The following is a 27,458-nucleotide window of genomic DNA, read 5'->3' as shown; positions in this document are numbered from 1 at the left end:
TCTATCCGATGCGGTGGCGCAATGACTGTGGCGTTATGCTGCTATGTACAAGGCGGCAGGTTCGATTCCCCGCCGCAGCGGCCATATTTTGATGGGGTGGGCGTTGCTGATGCCTTGTTGACATCGTCCTGCCGATGTATCAAATGCGCCCTTTGTTTTTATTGATCCAGGCGTCTCACTCTTTGACACTTCTTCCTTGTCACTGAGGACAGTTCAACTTGCGCCTCCTTGGCGTATGAGTGGGTGGTGCGCGCGGAGACGCGGTTGTATGCTGGCGTGTTATTTAAGTGCCTATTTTGGCACGGGTTAAGCCCGTGGCACACGACTGGCTGTGTTGTGGCTCACTCAGCCCAGTATTGGGCAACGACACGTCCATTAGGTAACCCTGCATCATTCACCTATCACTTTCACGCCGACTTAGCTTGGCATTCACAGCGCGCTGTGTTTCTAGGGCGGCGCGAGGGTCTTCTGTTCTTGTTTTTTTTCCTTCTTTTGTTTCACGTATGTGTTTCCTTTTTTTTCTCCCTCCTCTTTTCTTTCCTTTCTTTCTTCTTTTGTTATCTTCATCGTGGTGATTCCTACTTTTTTTTTGCTTTCCCTTTGATTTATTTTTATTTTTCTCGTTTTTGTTATTTATGTTCACTTTCGTATTGGCGTATCCTCTTTTCTCGTTACTTTCCGCCACACCTGTCCGTATCACAACTCTATTTTATGTATCAGGTTACAGCTTTTGCTCCGCTATAGCCCATGACCAGTTGAGCACACCTCTTACCTAACCTATTCCTTTCCCCCGCATCTTCTATGTTTCTATTTCCGACCGTCTTGGTTCCGCTTTACCGGTGCAGTGATTGCGTGCTCGTTGCTTCCCCTGCGATGATTGCTCGGTCGGCGTCTTGTGCTGGACCGCGCATGCAGTCATCGCTCGGCCTTTGTCAGTACTTTTTAGATCTTTTGAGGTATTTCAAGCTCCCGCTTTACCCGGTCCCGCTCTTACTGACTTCACGGTACCTGGTCTTCCTTGCGGAGGCTTTCACGGACTGGGCGTCTGCACTTCCTGTCATCCATCACTCATGCCATCCATTACTCATCATCACGTTTCGCGTTAATAAACGCTCTGCGCGAGTACTTTGTGCTCGATGACAAGACCCTTAGGATGCCACGGGTTGCTGTGCCCACATATTCTTTTTTACATTGTCCTTTTTCCATGAATCTTGCGCTTTGGGTAGTTTTACATCCGTTTTCGTTTATTTTTATTGGTTTTACGCCCGTTATTGCTTTAAGTAGGAGCGGGCTTGCCGCCACATTTTATTTTCTTCTATAAATACCGCGTGGCAAAAAGTTTGGATTGAAAGGGTTGGAGGGGCAGGCAATAAAGATCGCGAACTTGCATTCAGGTCCCCGTTTAAGAGCCAGCGTTCAGCGGCTTCAAGCCGAGCACTCTTGCCGCTCCACGTCCGCGCTTCATGGCGACCAACGGTTGCAACTAAGTTATAGACATGGGCTACACATGCCCGTCTTCGGCTGAGCAAGTTCACCGGGCTGCGCAGAATGAAGCGCTGTAGGAAGGAAAGGGCTTTGATCTCCATGCCGGCTCTCGCTGTCAGTGCAGTATACGCCATCACGCTTTGCCTTTTTATAGCTCTTCGATTAATTCCGGTATAGTTGCTGAGCATTTTCTACAACAGCAGCAGCCTTGGCCCACCCCCCTTTGCAAGTACGAGTGCCACTGACCAAGGCCGAAAAGGCAGCAGCATATGGCAGCGTGAGCCTTGTAAATGCTGTTCACAATAACTGAGTCGAGAGAATCAGTCACTGGAGTCGGCCAAGTGTTTTTTTTTTTTTTAATAAAGTTAGAGCTGCCTTTCTTTGACTGTTAATTGGGTAACCAGCGTATTTGGCGCCTTCCATGTACTGTTTCCGTCATTCACATAGCTTTGGAGCCATGGGCCTTGTGCCCAGCATCTCAAGTTGTAACCTGCAAAATAAAATGGAATTGAAGTACCTCAACGTTATATATGTGCAGCGGGGTGATAATCAGTCGTTTTCACAGTACATGTGTGACGATGTGCAAACAGTTTCACAAATGACCTCCTCCCCCCTCCCCGCTCTTTGCTTCAACAGGTTTATTTCAGTGCTTGAAAAGGGTACAAGACCTACACTGAAGTAAAGGTTACAAATTACCCGAACACAGCCATTGTTGCCGATATCCGAAGGGTAATCCCAAATATATATACCCCAAATATATAATACCCCAAACAACAGTAAAAGCTTTCGGAGCATCGTATCCAAGGAGAAACGAAATTTCAACTCAGCCTACGGATCAGTCCCCGAATCGAAAGTTGCAGTGTATACAGTGATCACACTGCTCATCTAAATTCCTGCATTTTGGCGAAGTCGTGAGGAAGCTCAGCGCTAAGAAACTGCACGTGATTAGCTCGCAGAATTGATGTGGCTTGTGATAGCAAATATATTTTTCGCTATCCGTGCTCCACAAACATTTGTAGTCGGCTTAGTATGCATTGCTGCAATCATAGGCGTGCGCATAGGGCACAGTGGGGCCATCCCTCCCCCCCCCCCCCCCACCTCCCGGTGTGCTTAGAGGTGGTGATGGGGGCGGCACAAATTGATTGCGCAGTCGCGAGTTCCGTATCCCCAGAGCGCATTCAATGGTTACTTTTTCTTTTTGTTGAGCAGGGCATAGCGCTGTCTACAAGCTATGCTTCGATAATTAAGCATTGTTCAAAATAATAAAGACTTTTTAAATAGCTGAGTACATGGACGTGAAAGCACTAGAACTTTTACTCCAATTATACATGTTTGTTAGCCTACTTAGTTTTAATGCCTTCTGACTTGAAAAGCACAATGCAAGATTTTGGTGGAGGTTGTTTGCCATTTGATAAGATATAACTCTCGAATGTCATTGTTTTATGTTAAGATCTAAAAAGAAGGCTGCACATTTATTGGTGAGTTACAATTAACACCTTGTACATTTTGGCCAACGGGGTTGGCAAAAGAGAAAGTCATGAATACTGTTTCCTTGCACAAACCTGTATCATACTGCCTGGGGCATGGTCGCAGGTTGTTCAACGTAGGCTACGGACCTTCATCGTGAAACAGTGCTCGAAAAACACGGACGACAGAGGAACACAAGGACGTCGTCGTTGTGTTCTTCTGCCGTCCGTGTTTTTCTAGTACTATTTCACTATGAAGGTGTCGTACAAACTAGCACGCGCCCAGACTCTGTTAAGCTACGGACAAAATGTACATTGCACCACAGCCGATGTACACTACAATGTAGAAGTGTGAATAGCGGTTATTGAATAAATAAAAAAATATTCTCTTATAGTACGGCTTCTCATTTCTCGTGGAATTTCCACGAAATGTGATGGGGTGGACAATAACACGCCCGGAAGAAACCAAACGGGGAGGGGGTGGGAGCGCCGCAAGAATTAGTCTGCCCGAGAGTTACTGCATATGGCTTCCTTTGGGCAGTCATCTCGGGAACCATATACAGTCACTCTAGTTTGCCCTCCCGCTAGAAAAAAGCGCTGTGCACTCGCGTGGCTGCATCACATGCAATTTCCGGTGGTCTTCTTTACACTTGTACAAGCGCTCACTCGTTCCTTCCACCTGTTTCTTTCCCCGTACATGTTTATAGGCACAAGCTGTGTTTCATTTGTAGATGCATTGGGTGAAACCCTAAAGCGGCACGCACGCATTTCCGACGAGCATTCGGCAAACGCTGCTGCCGGCGGCATCATTCCTCCGTTTTACGCCGCGCGATGCCGTGTTCTGCTTGGCGAACGCCCCGTGGCACGCGTTCCGGCCACAGCAGTGTGGTTGCTTCAGGGAGCAAAATGGCGGCGCAATGCCACGCCGAAAATGCGTGGGAAGTATACTTGCCATGAATTTGTCCCGCCTGTGGTCGCCCAAGTGCGGCCGGTCATTTCTTCTCCGGCTCGTCGGCGCCCTTCGTGACGCCCATCTGGCGACACAGCCTCTCCAACTCGGCGCGGTCGAGCCTCCTCAGCTCGTACTCCTCCTCGTCGTCCGACTCCGTGGCGGCGACCTGCGGGGGCGGCGCTTCTTCGTTCGCGAGGCCCACCAGGTTGCAGATGTAGCCCACGAGGCCCCGTTGCTGCGGTGGGGCAGCGGGTGGCGGCGGCTGCTTCTTCTTCCTCCTCCTCTTCTTGTCTCTGATCCTCTTGATGACATACAGCTCCTCGGCCTCCGGCTCACGCCTCGGCTTGATGTAGATGCCCGACAAGCGACCCCGCGACGGAGTGCGCGGCGGAGTGCGCGACGTACCGCAGATACACACACAGCTGCCGGCCGCCTCCGCGTCGTCTTGCCGGCTGGTCGCCGTAGAGGAGGCGCCCCGCCGCGTTGAGCCGGTGTCGCTGATTTCGCGCTCGATTCGCAGTATCCGTAGACGGCTGCCCGACCGGCTCATCGTCGACTTGGCTGCACGCGTAGCAGGTACGACACAAAACGCTCACCCGTATGTAAGAAAAAGGGAAAAAAATACAGTGAATCCCGATAGCGTTGACACAATTCATAAAGCACACTAACCTGGCCCTACCGCATCCTTCTGCGAGCGGGATCTCCGCGCAAGGGAGAGTTGCCTGCGGCTGCGCTCGGCGTACTCCAAGTCGTCATCGTCGTCGTCGTCGCACCCGCCGTTCCTGCGCCCGCCATCGTAGTCATCCTCGTCGTAGGCGCGCCGGGGTCTGCGAACCGGCGACCGCTGGCCGTTCGCCGAGCGCCGCGCTCCCGGAGGTGGCGAGGGGGGAGGACTGTACGGACGACCGTATTGGGGACAAGGTCCGAAATTTCCCTGAATTAATGAATGAATTTAAACATGAGAAATTATTAATCGGACGTATACCTTGAATGTGACATCTTAGTAAGTGCTTACGTGAGCAGTGAAGTTATGTGCTAACTATGCGCACTGATACCATCTCGACCGGGTTAGGTGGGTCTTCACCGCAAGAATCAGGAAACGACGGCGAAGCCGGGCATCGTGACGATGAAAACAGTCGAAAAGATTGTATTCACTTCATTGATACATGAATATGACTCTCATCTGAGTCTCGAGCGGTTCTTATTAACACGTGGGCCAGCACGGCCTCAAATAACCTCTGGCGGTCCTGGGGTCGTCGCCGTCTTCTTCCGGAGCCTGTCTTTCCCTCTGCCCAACCTTGGTGTCAGCTCGGCGAAAAGAGCGACGTCGTCCTGACCGTCGGTTTCTTCTTCTATCATTTTGTGTCAGCTCGTAGAAAAGGGTGACGCCGTTTCGGAGAAGAGGGCAATTATGTTGACGTGGGGAAGCCCGTTTGAATGCTTCTCACACCGGACAGTTCAATCATAACAGTACGTTTACGGCGTGAATTTGGAAATTTATGCCAAATGCGTTTGTGCTTTGTGAAAGATGTAAACACTTCGATATGCGTTTTACATAATAAACAACTATACGGCGAGTGCGGAGGGAACCGAGGTAATCGTGGCGCGTGGTCGCCGGGTGCCATACGTTGGCACCGCTCACTTACCGTTATTTTACATACATACATACATACATACATACATGCATATATGCATACATGCATACATGCATACATGCATACATACATACATACATACATACATACATACATACATACATACATACATACATACATACATACATACATACATACATACATACATACATCTTTATTTCAGCAGCTCACAACTTATTACACATATCGTGGCCGCATAAGCGCAAGTCGCTTGTGGACGGGTCACGGCAGACATGAGGTGCTAGCTCGCTGCTAGCAAAAGAAGTACGACGTATATGTTACGTATCGCAACAGCTTGAAGAGAACACTGAACAGGAATATTTTACTGTATTAGTAGCGTGATAAAAAAAACTAATTTGAAAAATAAAATTTCCCTCTAAAGTAAAGGTAAAGAAATACATATATAAAAAAGATCACAACCTTTTTGTTTACAAGACAATAGTGCAAATAATGATAGGAACTGTTTAAAAAAACATAAGCGCACACTACCTGTCAAGTATTTTGACGATGAAGTAACCATGATTTAATTTGTTGTTTGGCTTCTTTTTGGGAATGCTGTTGAATTATTTCTTTCGGCAACTGGTTAAAATATAAAGGAACGTAATATTCTCGGCGCTTTTTACCATAGTTCGTATATATACGCGGTAACTGATAAAGGCATGTTTTTCTTACCGTTTTAGGTTTACTCTGTATTATATTGTGGCGATTTGAGAAAATATGACGTAGTAGTATCACTTGTACAAACAGATCCGAAAAGGACTCAACACCTGCAATATTACTTCTTACGTCATTGTCTGAACAATCATAAGCGGTGCCATACAGTATGCTCGCAGCCATCCTATGCAATAGCTTATCCACTCGATCTACTTTCATTTGTGAGCAGGAACCAAAAACTGAAATACCATACCTGAGCACGGCCTAGAGCCTTAAAAACTAACGTTTAATTTTCTTCTAACTGAATTTTCTTCTTTTTTTTCAGCCTTCGCACTCCCTCAATTTCACACTCACACCTACTAAGACTCACCGGCATTCACTGACGTCCATAAACTCCATAAACACGTCCACCAGAACTCACCGGCACTCATTCACCTTCGCACTCACACGTACTCATGCTCAAAGCCAGTCACTCACTTTCATATCCACCCATTCAGACGCATTCATTCACAGTCACCGGCATTTACTTACTAGGATTCATCCACACAGGCGTTAACGGTCACATCCACTTATACTCATCGACACTACTCATGCTCATACTCACGTCCACTTACTGGTGTTTACTCGTGTTCACACTCACGTCATCTCAAACGTATTCTTGCACATAGTCACGTTCTATCACATTCACCGACACGCAATCGTGTTAGTAGGCCTATACTTAAGCGGTATACTGACGACAAGATGTCGATGACTTACACTCATTACATCAATACGTGGTATTGTACTATATAGAACGGCAGTTAAGAGTTAGAAAATGGGCCAATCTTGTTTGTTCGTAACGCTTTGGTTCACATGAAGCAAGATGTAAGGTAAAGAAAAAGAAAGTCGCAGTTTCGCCCGAAAGGCGAAGCATCGATTGCGATAGCAAATTAGTAGACAGCTATACGAAGCAAGGATAATAGCTTTATCGGCCGTATAAACTTGTAAACATTAACTTACTAACTAAATTTACAAGCATGGTGTCACGCGCGCACAAGCCAACTTGAACACATCTCACTCGATGAGCGCGCACACTCGCTGTCAAAACGCTGCATTGAGAAAGCACGGCAGCAGCAGCGAGCGAATTGACCTTTGTGCTGCCTGTCGCTTCAACACGAACTAAGCGGCCAGAATACAGCGCACACCAAGCTATCCGCACTCGGCGCACTCTGTCCCCATCGCAGGTCGCTTTCCAGATAAGGCCCGCGGGGCCGCGCCATACGCACGGGCCACCGGAGTAGAACCCCTCCCCCCGGGGGCACTGGGGAGGGGGGGCGTTCATTACTGGGGGTGGGGGGGGGGAGGCGTTGCAAGAGCCCGATATTCTGATTGTTCTCATTTCGGCTGTCTATGGAGCGAGTGGCGGTGCCGCGAAGTTCTAGGACTGGACATGCTAAGTATCTTGTCACTAAACACTGAGTATCTTATCTATAATAAACGTTGGCTTGCTTGAGTCTTTGCCATCGTTTTTTTAAGGATGGCTTTCTGCTAAAAGACAGGTGTCGCAAAAACGTTTCTTTTTCCTGAAACAAATAAAGATACTTTAGAGCTTGCTTCTGTAGTTCCATTTACCGAGAGTTACGAAAATTTCGGTTTCGATTAACGAGAGATTTTTTTTTTCCATCATATCAGTACAAAACCAACCAATTCAGAGGCTGTTCTTCCGTTTACCGGCAATTCTGTTTAAGCGATTTCCGTTTACCGAGATTCTACTGTACTGCTTAAGGTATGCACTAAACTGATTGTGTCCGCTATTGCGGAGGCTCGCCAATAATGTAAAAAAAAAAATTGGCAGTTTCGCCCAAATGGCCGTGCATTGACAGCATTACCAAGGTTTATCATTGCGCATGAACTTCTCGGACGGTGTTCTAACTATACGCGGGTGCCACATGATGGAGCGACGAAGTACACGAGGCAACTTCTGCTGGGCAGAAGAAACAGTGCCCTGGCAGCTGCCAGGCATTTCACAACGCTGGCTTGATGGGTGCCGTTAGTGTTGAAGGCGCCGCGCATCGACGATGCACGAGATAACTTTCCCGTCAGCGTCAGTAAGCGCTCAGTGAAATATTAGATTGTTCACTTTAGGTTACACGTGAGAATGTTGCGAAATTCTATCTGACAAGTAGTGGGGTCATGTATGCATAGCAGACATTTTTAGAACTAGCACCATCTTTCGATGTGTCCGTCCCCAAAATCTGCTACAGAGCGCGCACTGACGTTTCGTGCAGTAAAATATCGTCCTTATATGCCTGCTATAATGAATGAATGAATCAGTTAGTACAGCTACATTTGAAGTAGCTCTTCGTCCATGTCTATATACAGAACTGCTATAGGAACGCTTTTGGTGAACTGTTAGATTTCGTGACACATTTTAAGGACGAACGCATTTAGTTAGGGGTTCTGCGCAGAAGGCATGACTTCACTACGGTTCCGCATTAATTTCGCCATTGGGAAATCTCCAATAAAGTGAATTATTTTAAAAAGTTAGGCAGCGAATGTTTTTAATTAGGCACCTGGAAACTGCGATATCTCTTGCAAATAATTTTCGCCTTTTCCAAAAATCCACCTCTAAAGGCGGAACACAGCTGTCAGGAACGTTTGAAGTAAAAAAAAAATAATAATAATAAAAATAAGAAAGGCGGCAAAAGCAAGGAGTCTATGCTGTCAGTAATATCTTCTAGTATTATTTTTAATTAGAGCGATATATATGAGAGGCACTGTGTTTACATTTCGGATGTCCAGCTTGATTGCCTCTACATAAAGAGTAATTTATGCCTAATGTGGTTAATTAACAGAGCTGTAATATTTACTATTAATAGTCTCAAGTGACACACTCGAGTGGTTTGCAATCCGTACACGGCATTATCTAGCTCAAATAATGAAAGGAAAGAGGATACGAATGCGGGCTGCTCACAATGGCGCACGAGGCCGTTCCATTGGTGACGGTGGCAAATGTGATGAAAGGCGGCGGGTGGCGAGAGGGAGCCAAAATTAATTTAAAAAAGAAACCTTGTCCGGTCTTCCGGTCTCTTCATTCTTGTATTCGGTGAGCAGTTCGTCAGTCACTCCTCCAGCGAGTTGTCCTGTCGGGAAGGTAGGCCTTGCTGTCCTTTATCGCTTGGCGGCTCCCCCGCCACTCCCACAACACGTGAGCATTCCTGACAAGACGCCACATACCTCATGTGGCGTCTTCTATGTCTCTCTTGTATGTAATATGTGAAGTGCGGTGTTTGCAAAGTGTTTGTCTGCGCCCGTCTTCACAACCTGCCCTGCAAGCGGTGCTCTTCCGGTGTGGTGGGACTAGCATATATGTCCCATTTTATGAGCTGCTCCTGCCTTTCTCTCCCATCCACCGATTGAGTTGTCTTTGTTCTCCAGTGTCCACAGTGCCGCTGTGACGTCGCGGGGTGGCGGCGAATCACGCACGCCGGTGATTTAGCGCCGTGCAGGAGGAACTACATTAATTGACAATCGCAGTAATCTTGCATCAAGAAGCACATTCATGCTATTTGCATTACTCGATGTAAACAAACTTTCGCTGAAGATTTCCCGCAAAAAATTCGCAACGTACAGCGGAAAGTGTGTGCGTGTTTTTGTATGTGCTTGCGCGAGCGCGCCTGTGTGCGTGTGTGTGTGTGTGTGGGGGGGGGGGGGGGGTTACGTATGTATTCCGTGTGGTCGGTAGAGTTTGACCTTCACTTTTACACAATAAACCTATTCAGTGTTGGTGCAGCTGCTGCCGAGACAAACAATTCCTCCGTTCACATGTATTCGATAGGGGCTCCTGACCCTTCCTGTGTGCTTAATTTACCTTCGTCGGTGCTAAGTGCTTCATTTTATGTTAAAACTTTTTTTTGCGAATATATTAATAAAGCGAACGCTTCCTTTTACCATATTTCCACTTCTGACTCACTTTGCCCGGTTTAATGTGGCCGATTCCGACAAAATCACGACGGCTTTCGTGCACGCTCCAAGGCAGCACGGCGGAGATGCGAACCAATATTGCGTCGGCGGGGACAGCCTCACCCTGAAAGCCTGGCTGGGTATCAATTCCCGGTATATGCTGGACAAATGCGACTGCCCGCGGCGTTTGACGAGCCATGGCTTCGCTGGAGTAATGTGCTCGCGTACCAGCCGAGCGTGACGGCCAGGGAGAGACGGGTTCTCTCGACCGCCTCCGGGTGGTGACGTATAGCATCGCAGACTTCAGAGTGTGCTGCGGCCTTGAAACTTGTTCTTGGTGGAGTTGCTGGTTCACGCCACCAGAGAGGGAGGTATGGAAGAAAAGAGCTGGCGATGGCATCTGCCGTCTCGTTTCCCTCAATCCCAGCGTGGCTAAGTAGCCATTGTATCATGAACGACGTCACAGCCCTATGTGAGATCTTTTTCAGAAACAGTTCCATTTTAATCGAGCTTGCGAAGTTGAAATAACTGTTCGTGTGGTTCTCACACGAACTTGCTTTATTTAAAATGTTCATCGTTTGGATACATATAAAGGCTACCACGGGCTTCCAACTGCTCGAATGCCCATGGGCCATCTAATACCAATGACAAAAATGCTAACAATGAAACTCTGTCAAGTGCGCATATCGAGTGCACAAATTGCCCTTTATTTGCAGGCTGCCAATATGGACAACACTCGAATTGATGAACATAAGGTGCCGTAATTTGTACCACCGTAATTTTTTAACCACTGTCTGAATGGCCTGCAAGGGGTGCTCCTGATTATGATGCGACATTGTGCATTTTTATGACACGCTTTGTAAGGCAGAACGAGAATCACGATAGCAAACGAGCACGAGGAGCACCACTGTAAAATTATAAAGTTGTAGCGAATCTGCAAACGAATGTATGTATACAGGGAAAGAGGGCGAGACATAGATGAAATACATGTATTTGCACGCCTAAGTACATAGCACACGTGCATGCAACGTACGCAGATTTGCTCGAGGACTGCTAGTCTCGCGAAGGAAGAATACAGGACCGCCTTTCTTTTTAAGTGTTACAGAATTTGTAAAAATTTCATGTTGCAGATAACCTAATTCTAGTCCTTGAGCTGGATTATTCCGAGAGGCAGACATTACTTGCTGCAAAGATTTCGAAGGGCTTGAAACGTTGCATGAAGAAGTGCAGACTCGCGTCAGATCCCTTCATAACCTTGGCGTCAAAGAAAAAGGATGTGGAGTGCTTCTGAAAACTGCTATAATACAAAATCTTCCGCAAGAAATGGTGCTCCGTTACACTCAGCGCATCTTGTCTTCGGCAAATACAAGCGTTTCTAGTGACAGACTAGATGAAATGTCTGTTCTTCTAGACTTTTCGAGCCTTGTAGTAAGAAGCCGGGAACCAACTATAGTGATGACTTTTGACAAGAGATGACAAGCCTTAACCGCAAAAGGACAATCCAATTAGCATTTGCAAGGTTCCGCATCTTATGTAACCGGTGAAACTTATTCCAAAGAGTTGTATACTATGCAGCGACAGAGATCATTCGGTGAATGTCTGCCCAGCTGAACTAATAGACGAGTAAATATAGAAACTACGCAAATTCGGATGCTGCTTCCGCTGCCTTATACAATTTCACAGAGCGAAGGAAGGCAGAAGCTGCAAGTGATTAAGCTTTTCGAAATGTAAGAGGCGACATATCACATCGATGTGCGACCCAAGATGGAAGCAGAACACAGAAATGCAGACAACTGTTTCCAGCTTGTCAACAGACTCGCTTAAGTACACAGTTCTTCTGCAGACCGCACAAGTTTAGGCTCAGGGCACGGAAGCAAACGCCTCGCAAGGATGTTGATTGATGATGGTAGTCAACACAGCTTCATCACGGAAAAGTTGTCTAGGAAGCTGAAAGCCACTGTGTTAGCTGAAGAGCAGCTCACCATAGCACCTCGGAAATATTTTCGGAGAACGAGTCACGCTGCATAGTAAGTACGACTCAAGCTCACTTGAAATAGAGGCTATAGAAGTGCCAGAAATATGCAACGACTTGTCAGCATTGACAGAGGCAAATGTACTTGAAAAGGTGAAAAGCAAGGACTTGCGCTTGGCTGACGTCACCGGATTTCAGGTCTCGCCTGAGCCTGGAATAAGCGTGCTTCTAGGAGCAGACTGTTACTGGCCGCTCGTCAGCAGAAAGTTCATCGACTGGGCGACTCCTCGACCGCCATCGAAGCTATCATAGTGTCACGTAGGTGACGGTGAGCTGCCCGGCATGCAGGCAGACAGAAAGGGACACTGCGTCGGCGGTAGACTTAAAGAGAGTTTAATGGGCGAACTTGTGCCCTAAATCAAGCGAACAACTCGGTGACGGCGAAAGCAGCAAGCGAGCCTAGGGCGTTCGTCGGACTGAGCCAGCGCAAGCGGTGCTCCGGTATTTATACGTTTCGCGTCCATGATCGAAACGCGCCAAAAGACGCCGCTTGCGTCGCAGCGACGCCGGTCGCGTCGCTACAATCCGAAATAAACACACGTGGCAATAGGGTGGACACTTAATGGGGATACCAAAAGTCTATCGAAGTTCAACAAACCGGAAACCGTAAGGAACTTCAACACATGCTGTAGGATTTGGGAGCGGTCGTAGTCGTAGAGATGAACTTGGGACGACAGGGCTAGGCGAGCAGGATTTAATTGCAGGATTTACATTTTGAACAGGACATACATTGGCCGACTAGCGCGACTCCCATATGGAGCCCGCAAAACTAACATACAGCAAACAGTTTACGAGCACACAGCTCACTAGTACATTTCTAGTATGACAGAGCACTCAGCTCCCGACAACGAGCACGACTCGAGCACTCACTAGCAGCCGGCAAACGCTGCTTATAAGCTCTCCGCTTGACGTCATAGTTCGACGTCATCGTTCGGCGGGGACGGAGCAGGAATGGTCGGGAAGGTTCGTCCAAGCATTGTAAACTTGCCGTCGCCCCGCACTATCGTTTACGCCCAAACACACGCAAACACACAGGTGCGAACCCATACACACAAAGGCTCCGGAGTCGACGACCGAGGGCTTCGTAGAACTGTGCTCCGTCTCGGGTGGTGCGGCCAAGTACCACATTCCTGAGTTGGTCGCGCGCCACGTGGCTGCCGGTCATCCGCAGTTCTCGGTACCGCCCAGCTTTCAGTGCCGACGTCAGAGGGCTTCGTAGAACTGCTTTGTCCCGGGTGGCTCGGCCAAGTACCAATTTCCGGAGTTGATCACGCGCCACGTGGCTGCCGGCCGTCCGCAGTTCTCGGAAGGCGCCCCGACTGGTGGGCTTGGAACACGTGCAGCGGGCTGAAAGCTGGCACGTTGCCACCCCGTACGGCCATTCTTAACAATGCCTAACGGAAGCCAACGTTTCCCAGCAACTGAGGTCTTTCTGGAAAGAACATTTGGGACTGGCCAACGAAGAGATACTTTCAAAAGATGACGAATATGTCCTGAAAGACTTCGTGGAATCAACCTTTAGAAACAATTGGAGCTATCAAGTTGAACTGCCTTGGCGCTGCAATTATTCCGAGCTTAAAGACACCCAAGATGTCGCTTTAAAGAGGCTCGAAGCTCTACAGAGAAGGTTACGTCGAGAACCAGAGTTTCAGAAGGAATATGACGCTGCGATTAGGAGCTGCTACAACAATGACTTCGCTGAGAAGGTTACAACGGACAGTACAAGCGAACATACCACGCTCTACCTGCCACATCGAGCTGTAGTGAGACGCGACAGGGGTACGACGAAAGTACGGGTGGTATTCGACGCCTCTTCTCGTGCTTCGGACTCACCTTCACTTAACGGCGTCTTGTGGACAGTGAGTGAGTGAGTGAGTGAGTGAGAAACTGAATAAACTTTTATTTGGTCCAGCAAAGCGCGATAAAACGCGCACCCGCCTAATCCCACGACGGGACTGACAGATCTAGTCTGCCGGCCCAATCGCGGGCGCGCTGGACGGCCAGGATTTGGTCCTCAAAGAGCAGGAGCGCGTCCTTCGCAGGAGCGCGTCCCACTCTTCCTTGGTGAACTTCGGGCCCAGCGACCCGCACTCCCAGAGCATATGAGCAAAGTAGCTACATCACGTACCACAGGCCACGCAAGAACAATTCGGATAAATCTCTGGATATATGCTATTAAGGGACGCCGGATTTGGGTACGAGTTCGTTCGCAGAAGTCTTAGTGTGACCGCCTGCGGCCTGCTTAGCTTGGAGTGAGGCGGGGGGAAAACCCTTCTCTCTAAGTAAAAGAATTTCGTGATTTCGTTGTGTGTGAGAGGAGCGTCTCTGTATCCGGGGAGAGAGTCGCCCGATCCGAGGGCAGCGCGGTCGGTAAAGCCACGCGCAGCCTCGTGGGCAGACTCGTTGAGGTTCAGAGGAACCCCCTCAATCGCCCCGACGTGTGCAGGGAACCAAACGATCGAGTGCATGGAGGTGTTGCCCTGTTTGGCGCCTTTCAGAATTTGAACTACCTGCCGGGCTACCCGGCCTTTCTGGAATGCCCTGATGGCGGCTTTCGAATCGCTATACACCCTGTCTCTCCGACCGTCTTGCATGGCGAGTGCAATGGCCACTTGCTCGGCCACCTCTGGGTTCGTCGTCCGGACGGAAGCACAGTTGATGACTTTGCCCAGCGTGTCAATGACGGAAACCGCAAAAGCCTTGCCGTCTCGGTATGCAGCTGCGTCCACGAAGCTTGCTGCGATTTTGTCCTTGTTTATTTGCTTTAGTATATCAAATGCTCTTGCCTTGCGACGACCTGCGTTGTGAACGGGATGAACGTTGCGGGGCAAAGGGGCGACCACGATCTTCTCCCCTATTTCTCTGGGGATTTGGGTGTCTTCAGCCAAGTTCTTGGTTGGTGCGAGTCCGATCTCCTCGAGGATACGCCTGCCGGCTGGCGTGGTGGACAGCCGAGTTAGCTGGGCCCGTTCCTGAGCCTCGGCCATCTCCTCCATGGTGTTGTGTATGCCGAGCCGAAGGAGGTCCTCTGTATGCGTTCTGACGGGCAGCCCGAGGGCTCTCTTGAAGAATTTTCTAATGAGGGCATTAAGCTTTTCCCGCTCGGCTCTGAACCAGTTGTGCATGGCCACCGTGTAGGTGAAGTGACACAGCACAAAGGCGTTGATGAGCCGAAGCAGGTTGTCCTCCTTGAGGCCACGATGTCTGTTCGTGACCCTTCGGACGAGGCGAAAAGCATTGTCGGTTTTCGCAATTATCTTGCGTAACGCAGTGCCGTTGCCGCCGCGCGATTCTTTGAACATACCCAGGACTCTGATGGTGTCGACCCTGGGTATCGGGTCACCGCTCCGAGTGAACAGGTGAATGTCACTTTCCGAGACCGGTTTCCAGCCCTTGGGTCTGCGGCCTTTTTCTTTTCTATAAAGGAGAAGCTCAGATTTGGTCGGGGAACATCTGAGTCCGGTGGGTAGCAGGTACTGCTCCGTGACGTCTACCGCCTCTTGCATGGCGCTTTCCACTTGCCCTTCGCTACCGCCGGTGCGCCAGATGGTGATGTCGTCTGCGTAGATGGTGTGTTTGATTCCTTCAACTTGGGCCAGATTCCTCGAGAGGCCGATCATGCAGATGTTGAAGAGAGCAGGCGAAATGACCGAGCCTTGCGGCGTGCCCCGTGGGCCCAGGAGCACCTCGTCGGAGACAAAGTCGCCGATCCGCAGCCTCGCTTTCCTCCCCGTCAGGAACGAACGGACGTAGTTATATAGTCTGGGGCCCAGCTTGAGGTCTGCCACGGAGGCCAGAATGTATTCGTGGAGAACGTTGTCAAACGCTTTCTCGAGGTCGAGTCCGAGCAGGGCCCTGGTGTCTCTGGTACTGCCATCGATGATTTGATGTTTGATCATTTAAACCTCAACATCCTGGACTTACTGCTGAACTTTCGCTGCTTCAAGATTGGAATTTTCGCCGACATAGAAGAAATCATTCTTCAAGTGTCACTGGCCGAATACGATACAGACACGTTTCATTGCTTTTGGTTTGAGTCGTATTGACTATGCAGCGTGACTCGTACTGCGAAAATATTTCCGAGGTGCTGAAATGTTTCCAAATCTCGAGATGGTTGCTCTTGCAATCTTGAAGAATTGCGCATGACAAAGGTTCCTTTCGGTGCCTGCAGTAGTCCCTTTCTCCTTGCTGCAACTCTGCGACACCACTTTCAAATGGTAGAAGACAGGTTCCCTTTTAATGCCAAACTATTGAAAAACTACGTTGATTGAAACTATTGAAACTACGTTGATGACTTGGTCATCGGAGCATAGAACAAAGAAGAAGCGCAGTAAGTCGTTAGCGGTTCCTTCAGTATCTTCAAAGAGGCAATGATGCACCTAACAAAGTGGATGACATGATAGACACTTACGAAACCTTTACAATAGTAAAGGCTTAAAGATACAGTTCGATGTAGAAAACGAAAAGAATATTCTTGGTCTTGTTTGGGATACTGACAAAGACATCTTAAAGCCATCACTAACGAAGATATTTGAATATTTAAGTGAACAAAATGTTACGAAAAGACCGATCTTAAGCTTCGCCTCACTCATGTACGATTCTTTTTGATTTTTAGCGCCGTTCGTTCTGGTAGTCAAGTTATTTATACAAAGGCTGTGGTTACAGAAATACACCTGGGATGGCCCACTTTCTGAGTCTCTTCTTCTAGAGTGGACAGCATGGACTAAAGCCCTTGCAACTGTCTATCGGCTGTAAGTTAAGAGACATTCTGTTCAATTCCTTCTGGACAAGAATTAGCGGGTTACCATCCACACCTTTCTCGGCGCTAGCCCTGTTGCGTACGGCGCCGTGCTTTGCCTTCAGACACGATACCCTTCAAGGGAGCCACAACAATTCAACTACTGCTGGCCAAGTCGAGAGTGGCACCTCTACAAAAGATGACTGTGCCACGATCAGTGCTCATGAGAGCCCTCGTTGCAGCTCGACTTACTGCAACAGCGAAACGTGCCGTAAACCTAGCGGCCGTTGAAACAGTTACGTGAACAGACTCTATGATCGTGATTCAATGGCTACGCCGCTCAACAGAACGCTGGAACAAGTTCGTAGCCAACCGAGTTGCAGAGACGCTCTCCCTAACTACTTTGAACATGTGGAGACATTGTCTGGGTGATCAAAATCCAGCTGATTTAATGCCTAGAGAATTTACTGTGGGGCAAAGCTTTCTCGACACTGCGACAACATGCGACGAGCCCTGCTACACCGAGGAAGGAGTCGACATAGAAAAAACTACGGGTTGAGCAGCAGCAATTCGGGATACAGTCGCCCTAGAAGAAGAAACTACGTGTTTTAAAACAGCTGTTCCACCAGTACTTACGATTGCAAACATCGACAACTACAGCGCTTATAAGCGACTGATGCGTATAATTGCGTGGATAATGCAATTGGCTAGGAATTGCCGATACACAGACTCCAGAAAGAAAGGACCTCTAGACGCAACTGAAGTACAAGAGGCTGAAATTTATTGGATACGTTGAACACAAGATAAGGTATTTGGGCCTGATGTCAACAGAGTAGACGGTGCACTCCAGCGGTTAAGTCCCTATCACGACGAATTAGGGCTTCTTTGCTTGGAAGGTCAACTTCAGTTCAGCAACCTCCTTGAAAGTCCCAAGCACCTCAGTCTGCTTTCTCCTTCAGACACATTCACAAAGTTGTTGGTCAAGAACGAATACCGACGACTTTTACCCGCTGGCCTCATTTTTCTTTTGACTGAACTGAAAAAAAGCTTCTGGATATTGAGAGCCAGGCAGGTTGTAAAGAAAGTAATGGACGAATGCACATTCTGCCGGCGATATTCCTGCAAGCAGTGCTCAGAGCCCTTCGCGCCTTTAACAGCAGACCGGGTTCAGCTCTCTCCACCTTTCGAAGTCAGTGGTCTCGATTTTGCCGGACAGCTTCCATACAAAGATAACGGAGAACCAGCAAAAAAGTGTAACGTGCTCATCTTCACATATGCAGTCGTCAGAGCGCTTCATCTGAAGCTTGTCACAAGCCTTACTTACGACAAATTCCTACATTTAAACGATTTGCGGCACGACGAGGCATCTGTAAGATTGTATATTCCGACAACGCGAAGATATTTAGAAAAGCCTTAAGGGAGATTCAGACCTTATGAGTTAATGAAATCACAGGAAGTACAATCGTATTTTTGAAGTCGCAGGTTTATTTGGAAAATTATCACCGAACAAGTTCTTTAGTGGGGAGAATTTTGGAAACGACTCATTAGATCAGTGAAGTCTACATTGAAGAAAACACTAGGAAATCATTTCTTTAAACTATGAAAAACTCTTGACCACCTTCAATCAAGTTGAAGTGATTATAAATGCACGACCGATAACATTTGTGTATGCAGAAACCTCTGAACCAACTCCGCTTACGCCAAGTCATTTCCTCATAGGCCAAAGATTGACTATGCTTTCTCCAGAGGCGTCGAGCACAGCATCAAAAGAGGCAGCGTCGTCACTTAAATGAAGATAGTAACACAGAGAACAAGCGTTAAACAATCTCTGGAACCGGTGGCGAAAAGAGTATATTCACGAACTTCGTCCAGCTCACAAATGAAGCTAGACACTCAGAATCAGTGAAGCTTGGAGACATCGTACTGATAAAAGAATTAAACTCACCAAGACAATTGTGGAAGATGGGACAAGTCACAGGAGTATTACCGGGCAGCGACGGCAAAGTTAAAAAATTTAATTCTGAGGTTTTACGTACGTGCCAAAACCATGACCTAATCATGAGGCACGCCGTAGTGGGGGACTGTAGATTAATTTTGACCACCATGCAGGGGACCTTTAACGTGCCCCCACTGCACGGGAGACGGCACAGTTCGCTCATGCAAAGTGCGCGCTTCTAGTGGCGCCACGTTGCGGAGACCGGTGCAGATGCTGTACCACCTAGAATCTGCTGGACAAGCTCTGATACTCGAGAAACTTGCCTCTTGAAAAGAAGCAAGCACACGCAAATTCTTCGGCCGGGAGCTGTTAACTATTATGGCCTGGAAACGAAGTCACAAACGAGCGTGGACACGAGCGCGCCCCCGCATTCTTTTTAGTTGTTTTTGCAAGCAGACGTTCACTACTTCGGCTCCGCTTCCGGGTTTTCAACAAAAAGGAAACGCGGGAAGAAGGGCGGACGCGTCTAGGCACCGCACTGCGTGCCGCGGTCTCTTGCGACATTGCATGAGATGACCATCTTTATGTACATGGCTGCTGTGGCTGTACAAAATAAAATGCATTGGTATTTATGTAAAAAACATAACATTCAGTTCTGTCTCTCGTGCGTCAGAAAGCCCATTTCATCCACCTCTTGTCAAAGCCTGCACATGCGCCATGCGGACAAGTAGAGCACTATGCAGCCTTTCAGCATAAAGCAGGATAAAGTTTACTGTGCTGTGCTGAACCGGTTCGCGAACCATTACAAATTTTTATTTATCCAAACCGGTACTGAACCGGACCGAAATCGGATCGCGCGGTACCCGAACGCGAACTGAAACAGTATTATTATTATTTTTTTTTTTGGTTGTGCGCGGACTGCACTCAGCCTCGCATTACTCGAGCAGTTAGAATATATAGTTGGAGTAACTAACTCGAGCAGTTAGTGGGGTGGTCTTCGCTGTGCCTTAATAGGGACAGTGGAATATGGGCACTCCATCAAAATGACATTCCCGCTTCCTTAAAAAGATGTTGAAAAAAATAAATTCCTGTCGGTAAATCTTCGCACGCTGAGAATTGCTGATGACATGTCCACTTTTACGCGCTCTTGCTATGACTTCTATATGGTGTAGCAGGAAAAGAAATGAATGCACATGCTTTACAAATATTGTGCTGCGGCAACTTCCTTGGATGAATCATATCATAATCACGTGACTGTCGTTAATGCTATGGGCACTCTTCGAAATGAACAGATCACAGCAGTTCGCGTTGACTCTGCGCGTTCTGATGAGCGGCGGCCGCGATGTCTTGCAGCGTGAAGCCCGGAACAGATTGATCGAAATATGACAGTTCTCTCACCGGAGCGGCGATAGTGCTGGGTGGTTCGGCGAACGAGGTGACCATGTAGGAGCGTCGCATGTGGGGTCCCGTCATGGGCGGCCCAGTCATGGGCGGCCCCGTCATGGGCGGCCCCGTCATGGGCGGCCCCGTCATGGGCGGCCCCGTCATGGGCGGCCCCGTCATGGGCGGCCCCGTCATGGGCGGCCCCGTCATGGGGGGCCCCGTCATGGGGTGCCCCGCCATGGGCGGATGCCCATGGCCAGGCATCATGGTGTTCGACTCGACGCGCACCACCTCGCTGGTACAGACGGTGCCGCGGCGCTGCTGCAAGTGCGGCGGCAGAGGCCGGCTGACGGTCAGCGAGAGCGCAGACTCGGAGTTGTGCATCGGAATCGGGGGCGGCTGACCAGGGGGCCTCGGGTACGGCACGAGGTTGGCCTCGTAGGCAGCCCTCTGAGTCGCAAACTGTCGGTGAGCGCGCCAGAGAGCAGATTTTCAACCACTCGACTGAAGCGATTGCCAACGCTGCGCGATAAACTTCATACTCGATGCCTTGCCGAATTTGTAGCACAAACAGCCAGTGCAGTAGACCTTATACCACTGCTTGCATTCTGACGTCAGAACGCGCGCTGTCCGCCGCACTGTACGCGTGTCAACTGCGAAGCATCGCGCAGGGTTGCACGTCACTCGCGCGATGCGAAATGCACTCGCGAACACGTGTACGTGGAATACGTCTCATGTGGTTGCCAAGTGACACAATCACATGCAGGACGAAAGAGAGCCCCGGAAGAACACTGCCTTCCCGCTTAACAACAAATATTCAAAATATCTACGCCAGCTTGGTCCCAATAACTTAATGTCCATATCTAATATGTCACGGCACAAATACTAAAATTTTGAATCCGAGAAGGACACATGCCTAGAAGACCGTCGTGTGGACATATGAAATAAAGTTGATATTTAGCCGCTGCAGCTGGTGGAGCCAAGGAGGACATGCCATGATGTGCTATGATAGCCATGGAGCGCTGCAATACGGTAGCGCATGAGCGTAGTCACATGGTTTTGTTTCATATTTCGCGGGCTTTCTTTAAATGCTAGAAAAAATCGCCACGCAGCATGTACGTCGCCGCAAAAAATTGGATCGGTCGTTTTCGAATGCCCTCTACAACGTAACTAAACGCAATTGGTCGTAAAGGGAATATTTTTTTAAATGCATAATTGATCTTATTTAACTAATTAAGCGCAACATAAAAAATACCCTAAGAAGCGCCACATGACGGCAAACCATATTTCGTTCGTTTCATTCAGTTGCGGTTAATCAATTTATTTAAGTCCCTGGTCCAAGTTACGTGCCACACCCTGTATATGACGAACCGGCTTATATGCATAGCCACCTATACTACCGCTACAGGTGTGCTGCTTAGCGGCTGTCTTCTCAACGGAATCGCGCAATGAAATAAACGCTACCTAAATATTCTCACTGCAACAAATATGCGCCTTCTAGGGCATCGTTTCATTAATGAAGTGAGCAGCGTTCGGCCATTCACTCACATTGGCAGTCATGGTCGACGGTTTCTGATGGTGTTTTTTTTTTTTATTATATATCTTACAACTAAAAGAAGGCTTTCTAGATCACCTAAACAATCGAAGCACATACTCCATAGTGGCAGTAGACGTCAAGGGAGCCTTTGATAACGTTAGCCACGACGCGATCCTCACCAATCTTGAAGACACCGGCTGCGGCGCTAGGACCTACGCATACGTCAGAAACTTTCTGATGGACCGCACGGCAACTGCCGGAATCTGCAACATCCGCAGTGAAAGCTCCCTACTTCCAAACAGAGGCACCCCGCAAGGGTCGGTCATTTTACGGCTACTCTTTAACGTAGCTATGATCAAGCTACCCCCACTCCTCGAGACCATACCAGATCTGCGTCACGCGATGTATGCTGATGACGTCACGCTCTGGACCAGAGCTACGAACGTTGGAAGGAAAGAAAGTAGCTTACAAGAAGCCGTCGACACCATCGAAAGCTATCTCCGAAACTGCGGTCTCCGCTGCGCCCCAGAGAAGTCTGAGCACCTCGTCCTGAAAGCAAGAACGAGAGGCCGACCACCCAACTACGAAGAGCCCGACCCTACCATCACACTCAACGGGACAACAATCCCGAAAGTCGACACCATGCGAATACTTGGACTCCACATCCACAAAGACGGATCGGGAGCTGCAAGCGTATACCGAGACTAGAACGCACCCTTTCGCAACTCACGCACCTTGTCAAGAGGATCTCAAGCCAAAGAAGCGGGCTCAAGGAGCAAGACACTCTAAGCATAATACAAGCACTGCTCACCAGCCGCATCACATACGACACGCCGTACCTGGCTTTAAAGAACGGTGAAATAGAAAAGCTCAACATCATGATAAGGAAGGCAATCAAAGTCGCCCTGGGACTCCCCGCCATGGCCTCTACATCACGTCTCCTTAAGATGGGCGTCCACAACACGTGGCAAGAGCTCGCCGAAGCGCACAAGAACAGCCAGGTAGAACGACTCAAGCTCACGCCCACAGGGAGATCAGTACTGCGGCAACTGAACTACAGCGAGACGTATGTCGCAGACACGGACAAGAAAGAGCGAATACCACCGGACGTGCGAGAGTGCATTTGCATAGCACGTGTCCCGCGCAACATGCATCCCATATATCAGAAGAGTAGAAGACAGGCTAGAGCCAACGCCATCAAAGGAAGTTTCAAGCATGACCCGAATGCCCGCTACACCAACGCGTCCAAGTATCCGCATCGAAACGCGTACGCTCTCAGCGTCGTAGACTCCCAAGGCTCCGAGCTAGCATCGGCAACCATCAAGGCACGCAACCCGGAAACGGCTGAAGAAGCGGCAATCGCTCTCGCCACCACTACATGCACAGACTCAGCGGTTATATTCACCGACTCTCAGGCCGCCTGCAGAAACTTCTTGAGGGGCCGCATCTCGGCCGATGCACTCAAGATACTAAAAAGACGAAGCACTCCGCTCCCGTACACCTCCGTAACGTGGGTACGCGGACACGAGGGACTAGAGGGGAACGAAGCGGCCCACGCCGCTGCCCGCGAGTACGTCAGCCGGGCTCCCCTCTCCCCACGCGCTCTCGGACCCGCGACAGAAGAGACGGAGGCCGTACCCACCAACTATTCGGCCATATTGCAACATTACAGGCTCGAGCGTCGATTGTACCCTCCACCGCACCCTAAACTCGACAGAGAAGAAAGCCTGATCCTCAGACGCCTGCAAAGTAATACGTACACGCACGGAATGATAATGCATCGCCTCTACCCGACGCTCTACGGATACCTCTGCCCACTCTGCAACGTACCCGACACTCTGGCACACTTGCTCCTGGAATGCCCGTGGCAGGAAGGCAGCGAAATGCAACCAGAGACGCACGCAAAACGAGCAATAGAAGCAAACGACCTATTCGAAACGTGGGAGGCCAAGCTAACCCTCGGGGACCTGGAAGACCAACGACAACTCGTCGCCAGGGCCAAGAGGGCAGCCGAAGCCAGAGGGTTCCTGGACTAAGGAGCCTTCCCACCTTAGGGTGATACCCGTCTTCGCTCGGGACACTGTTTCGTACAATAAACGTTTCTTGCTCTCTCTTTATGTATATACCCAAATTACAACAACGCTATTTCGTCTGGAGGTCATGTGTATGACACTTTTGCCGTATTTCACGGTATAATTGACCTTCAACGCTTTGACCATGGTTTCAAATGTCTCCGGAGTCGCGCAACATAGTACTTAACTGCTTTACAATCATCGAGACACGGCAACAAGAGAAAAGATGGAAACGCTATTCGTAACGACGCCGAGTCAAGACGTTGGTCGCCCTCCGTGGAGAGCGAGGGACACTTCTGGCAATTGCGACTGCGCTGTTAGTATCATTTCTGAACCAATCGATGGTTTCTTAAAATTGACTACTGGAACGGCGGCGCGGTGGCCATGAGATTACGCCTAGATGAGGCATGTGCGATTTGCCCTCTGCTTCCAGAAAAAAAAAAGAATTTTTTTTTTTTTTTTTTTTTGTGCGGGGAAGGCGTTCTGGGAAAACATTAATTCAAACGTCCTTTCGAAACTGCAGGGGCTAAAAGATGCGTATACATGCTGTGCCATGTGTCCCAAGTAAGTTCGGCCAAAATTTAGAAATATGCAAATTATACGTAGCTGGACAGGACAAAGGAAATGCTGTTTGCCGTCGCTTGCATCGAGCAAGTCAGATCATTTCTCTGTATTTCGCCTAATTACATAATTAGTTATCATTAATTTTTAACTGCTCGAATATTATATTCAGAGCAAAAGTGTAAATGAGAAAATTGTAGACCATCTGGAAAAATTCCCGATCCAGCTTTCTGCAGCTTAATTCGTGCTACATAGAAGTTTTTTTTTTTTCAAGCCTGCAAGAAAGCTCGCGAAATACAAGATAGTACCGCGCGACTAGTCGCTCGGCACTGAATTTTTTAGTGCACTTTTTCTCTGAGTATAATATTTGAGCAGTCGATAATAACTAATTATGTTTTCAGGCGAAATAAAAAAATAGTCTCACTTGTTCCAAGCGACGGCAAACATTACCTTGGTTCTGTCCAGCTACGTATAGCACCTGCATATTTTTAAGTTTTGGCACAAGTTACGTGGTACATCCAGTATGTTAGAATCGTAAGCTGGTGGGCTACTTGGTTTGAGATAACTACTTTTGTGGAGCGCAGAGGTGTTGCGGGAAAAGTAGACCTGGAAAGAAGGAGACCTGGAGCCTCTTTGCTGACCAGGTCTCCTCTTTCCGCAGCAATTCTGGGTTCCACTTTGCAAAACCCAGTATATACCCTGTGACCATGCCGCATGTACATATATAAGTAGGTACATCACGTTGTTAAAAAGGCAATTAAGAATCATCGCGCAAACTGCTGATATCCGATGTTGTGAAAAAATGTTAGGCGAAGTAAAGCAAAGAAAAAGTGATCTTTGCTGCACCATTTTCAAGAATTATACTTCAAAGTCTTGACTGAAACGCTCATTATAAAAAAAATTGCTTTCCATTCTCCGCGCGTAAGATATTCCTGTTATTGGTGAACCGGCGCAATGCGGCTGAAGATGACTGTGTCCACCGCTATAAGTTGGCATGCATGACGCAGCCGAGTTCGTGTACCTGTAGACCTGCTCCAGGTCATGATGTCATACATATAACTGGCTACCGCTGCCTACCGCAAATTTACTGGTTCTGGCAGGCGCGCGAATTAATAGATCCTAAGCGTTTTTTTTTTTACCGTCATACAGGAAAACAAGCTAAGCCGCAGATTATTTCGGCCATGTATCGACGTGGCTCGACGAGCAACAGCTAGAAAAAGCTTATATATATATATATATATATTGTTGTTGTTGTTCTGCTCATGGACGCAAGAGACGCCACATATTTCTGGTTTGAAAACGCGTAGCTCGTCGTCTACGTACATACATATCGGGCGTCGCAGAATTTGCATGCGCTCGCTCACCCTTCGTTGACCATCCGCCATGGGTGCGTTCCCGTGACCAGCTCAGCCGCTGAGCCGTGCTGCAGACAAGATGGAGCCGTCAATCTTGAGGCTGGCGCGGCGTGGTAAGGGGACGGATCATGGTTTGACGATTAATTTCGGTGGCTAGCCCGACGTCATCACTGCGGCCTCGGTGCGGCCTGCGCCGCCGGCGGCCTGCGAGCTCGACCTCTCTTCCTCCTCTTCTTCTTCTGCGCTCTGAGACATGCAACCATCCTTTGTTCCTTGTTCCCGGGCGAAATGGTGCAGCCCATTCTGGGGGATCAGCCATGAGCGGTGAAAAATACTTTTATCAATCTTTTTTGCGTAAGGTATAGGACAAATGAAATAAGTATATAGTAAATGGGATTTAAAGTGCCTACTACTACATATATGAATGATCAAATATCTAAGTATTAGTGGAAAAAGTTATGCGAGCATAATAAATATTAAGAAGAATTTTAGCATGCAATTCTTTTAGTCTCACCCAAAAAGATACAGGGGGCTTCACAAATGCTCCTGTGGCTGTAACCCAGTCTGTTGCTTTCCTCCTATCCGAATTTATCTAGTTTTTCTTTTTTTCCGGTTCCGAGTGAAACTAGGAGGAATGGCTGCCAGTTCACACTAAAAACAAACGACGCATGTATATATTGTAATGGGGGCGCTTGGAATCCACTTTTATTAAACCGACACTGTCGTAGTCGGCGAAACGGCAAAGGCAGGAAACAGCGCAAAAGCCTCGTGCTTCTCAACCGTCTTCTTCTTGCATGAGCGGTACACTCTGCTTCTCCAAGTATCCATAACATCTCACTCCAATATATATATATATATATATATATATATATATATATATATATATATATATATATATCTGTTTTTATTTATTTTTTACAAAACCTCATCACCTTGAAGGTGCTCTCGATTACACTTTTAATACATTTCCAATTTGCGATTCCATTCGTAGCTCGAGAGTACACTAATTACCGAGCGCCCAACGTCGACAGCCTTGAGGAACCCACGCCTGTACCCCGAGAGCACTCGGCCATTTTAGACAATCACAAAGACAGCAGGAAGCGGTACCCCCCGCCGCACAAGTCCTTTAGCAGGGAAGAAGTTGTCGCATGGAGACAACTACAAACAGGGTCGTACCCTAACCTCAACGTGCTAAGTAAAATGCACCCCACACTATATAAGGATAAATGTCCATGGTGCATTGAGAAACCCACATTATACCTCATAACATGGGCATATCAACAAACTGAAGTAGTCGCAATCATATCACACTAAAGTGCGGAGTAATGAGAGGAACTGCTGTCCAGCGACCACTGCGAAGACCAGCTAGGTCTAGTGCGGCGTGCACGACGGACAGCAGAGGCCAGCGGAGCCCTGGACTGAAGGCAACCGACCATTGCGATAGAGGACGGATGAAGCAGCGGGTGAAAACCTCCGAGGAAGACACAAGGAGGAAGACTTCCCCGAAAGAATCCGCCCCAGCCGCAGAAAAACACGATTACTAGAGTTCCGTAAAGTTTTCACTCACTCACTCAAACTCGTCTGTTTCGATGGCCTTATAGCTCCTCTCTCGTTTTTTTCCCTCACCTCTTCATCGTCGTGAAATTGCAGTCATTTAATGTGATTCTTCATACGAGGAAAAATATAAAAG

At 48.4% G+C, this 27,458-nt stretch overlaps 1 protein-coding gene across 1 annotated transcript; it reads right to left on the bottom strand.

Moving 5' to 3' along the window:
* Nucleotides 1-599: 599 nt before the first annotated feature.
* Nucleotides 600-26,015, bottom strand: LOC129380929 (uncharacterized). Its single transcript, XM_072285933.1, has 5 exons — nt 25,778-26,015; nt 20,259-20,705; nt 4,573-4,837; nt 3,904-4,464; nt 600-1,975 (listed from the first exon to the last, which is right to left on the bottom strand). Exons 1-4 carry the CDS (start codon nt 25,796-25,798, stop codon nt 3,944-3,946), a joined length of 1,254 nt encoding a protein of 417 aa, XP_072142034.1. The 5' UTR covers nt 25,799-26,015; the 3' UTR covers nt 600-1,975; nt 3,904-3,943.
* Nucleotides 26,016-27,458: the final 1,443 nt, after the last annotated feature.

This window comes from Dermacentor andersoni, chromosome 1 (genome assembly GCF_023375885.2).
Source record: "Dermacentor andersoni chromosome 1, qqDerAnde1_hic_scaffold, whole genome shotgun sequence".
NCBI lineage: Eukaryota > Metazoa > Arthropoda > Arachnida > Ixodida > Ixodidae > Dermacentor > Dermacentor andersoni.
This window is presented reverse-complemented; position numbering and strand designations above follow the sequence as displayed.

What these genes read in the sequence shown, in the direction of transcription:
- LOC129380929 (XM_072285933.1), bottom strand. Translation starts at nt 25,798, where the DNA reads ATGGCGGATGGTCAACGAAGG. An exon ending in TGGCGGATGGTCAACGAAGG is followed by an intron (nt 20,706 to 25,777) that starts GTGAGCGAGCGC and finishes GCTCACCGACAG; the next exon opens with TTTGCGACTCAGAGGGCTGC. An exon ending in GAAGGATGCGGTAGGGCCAG is followed by an intron (nt 4,465 to 4,572) that starts GTTAGTGTGCTT and finishes CTACGCGTGCAG; the next exon opens with CCAAGTCGACGATGAGCCGG.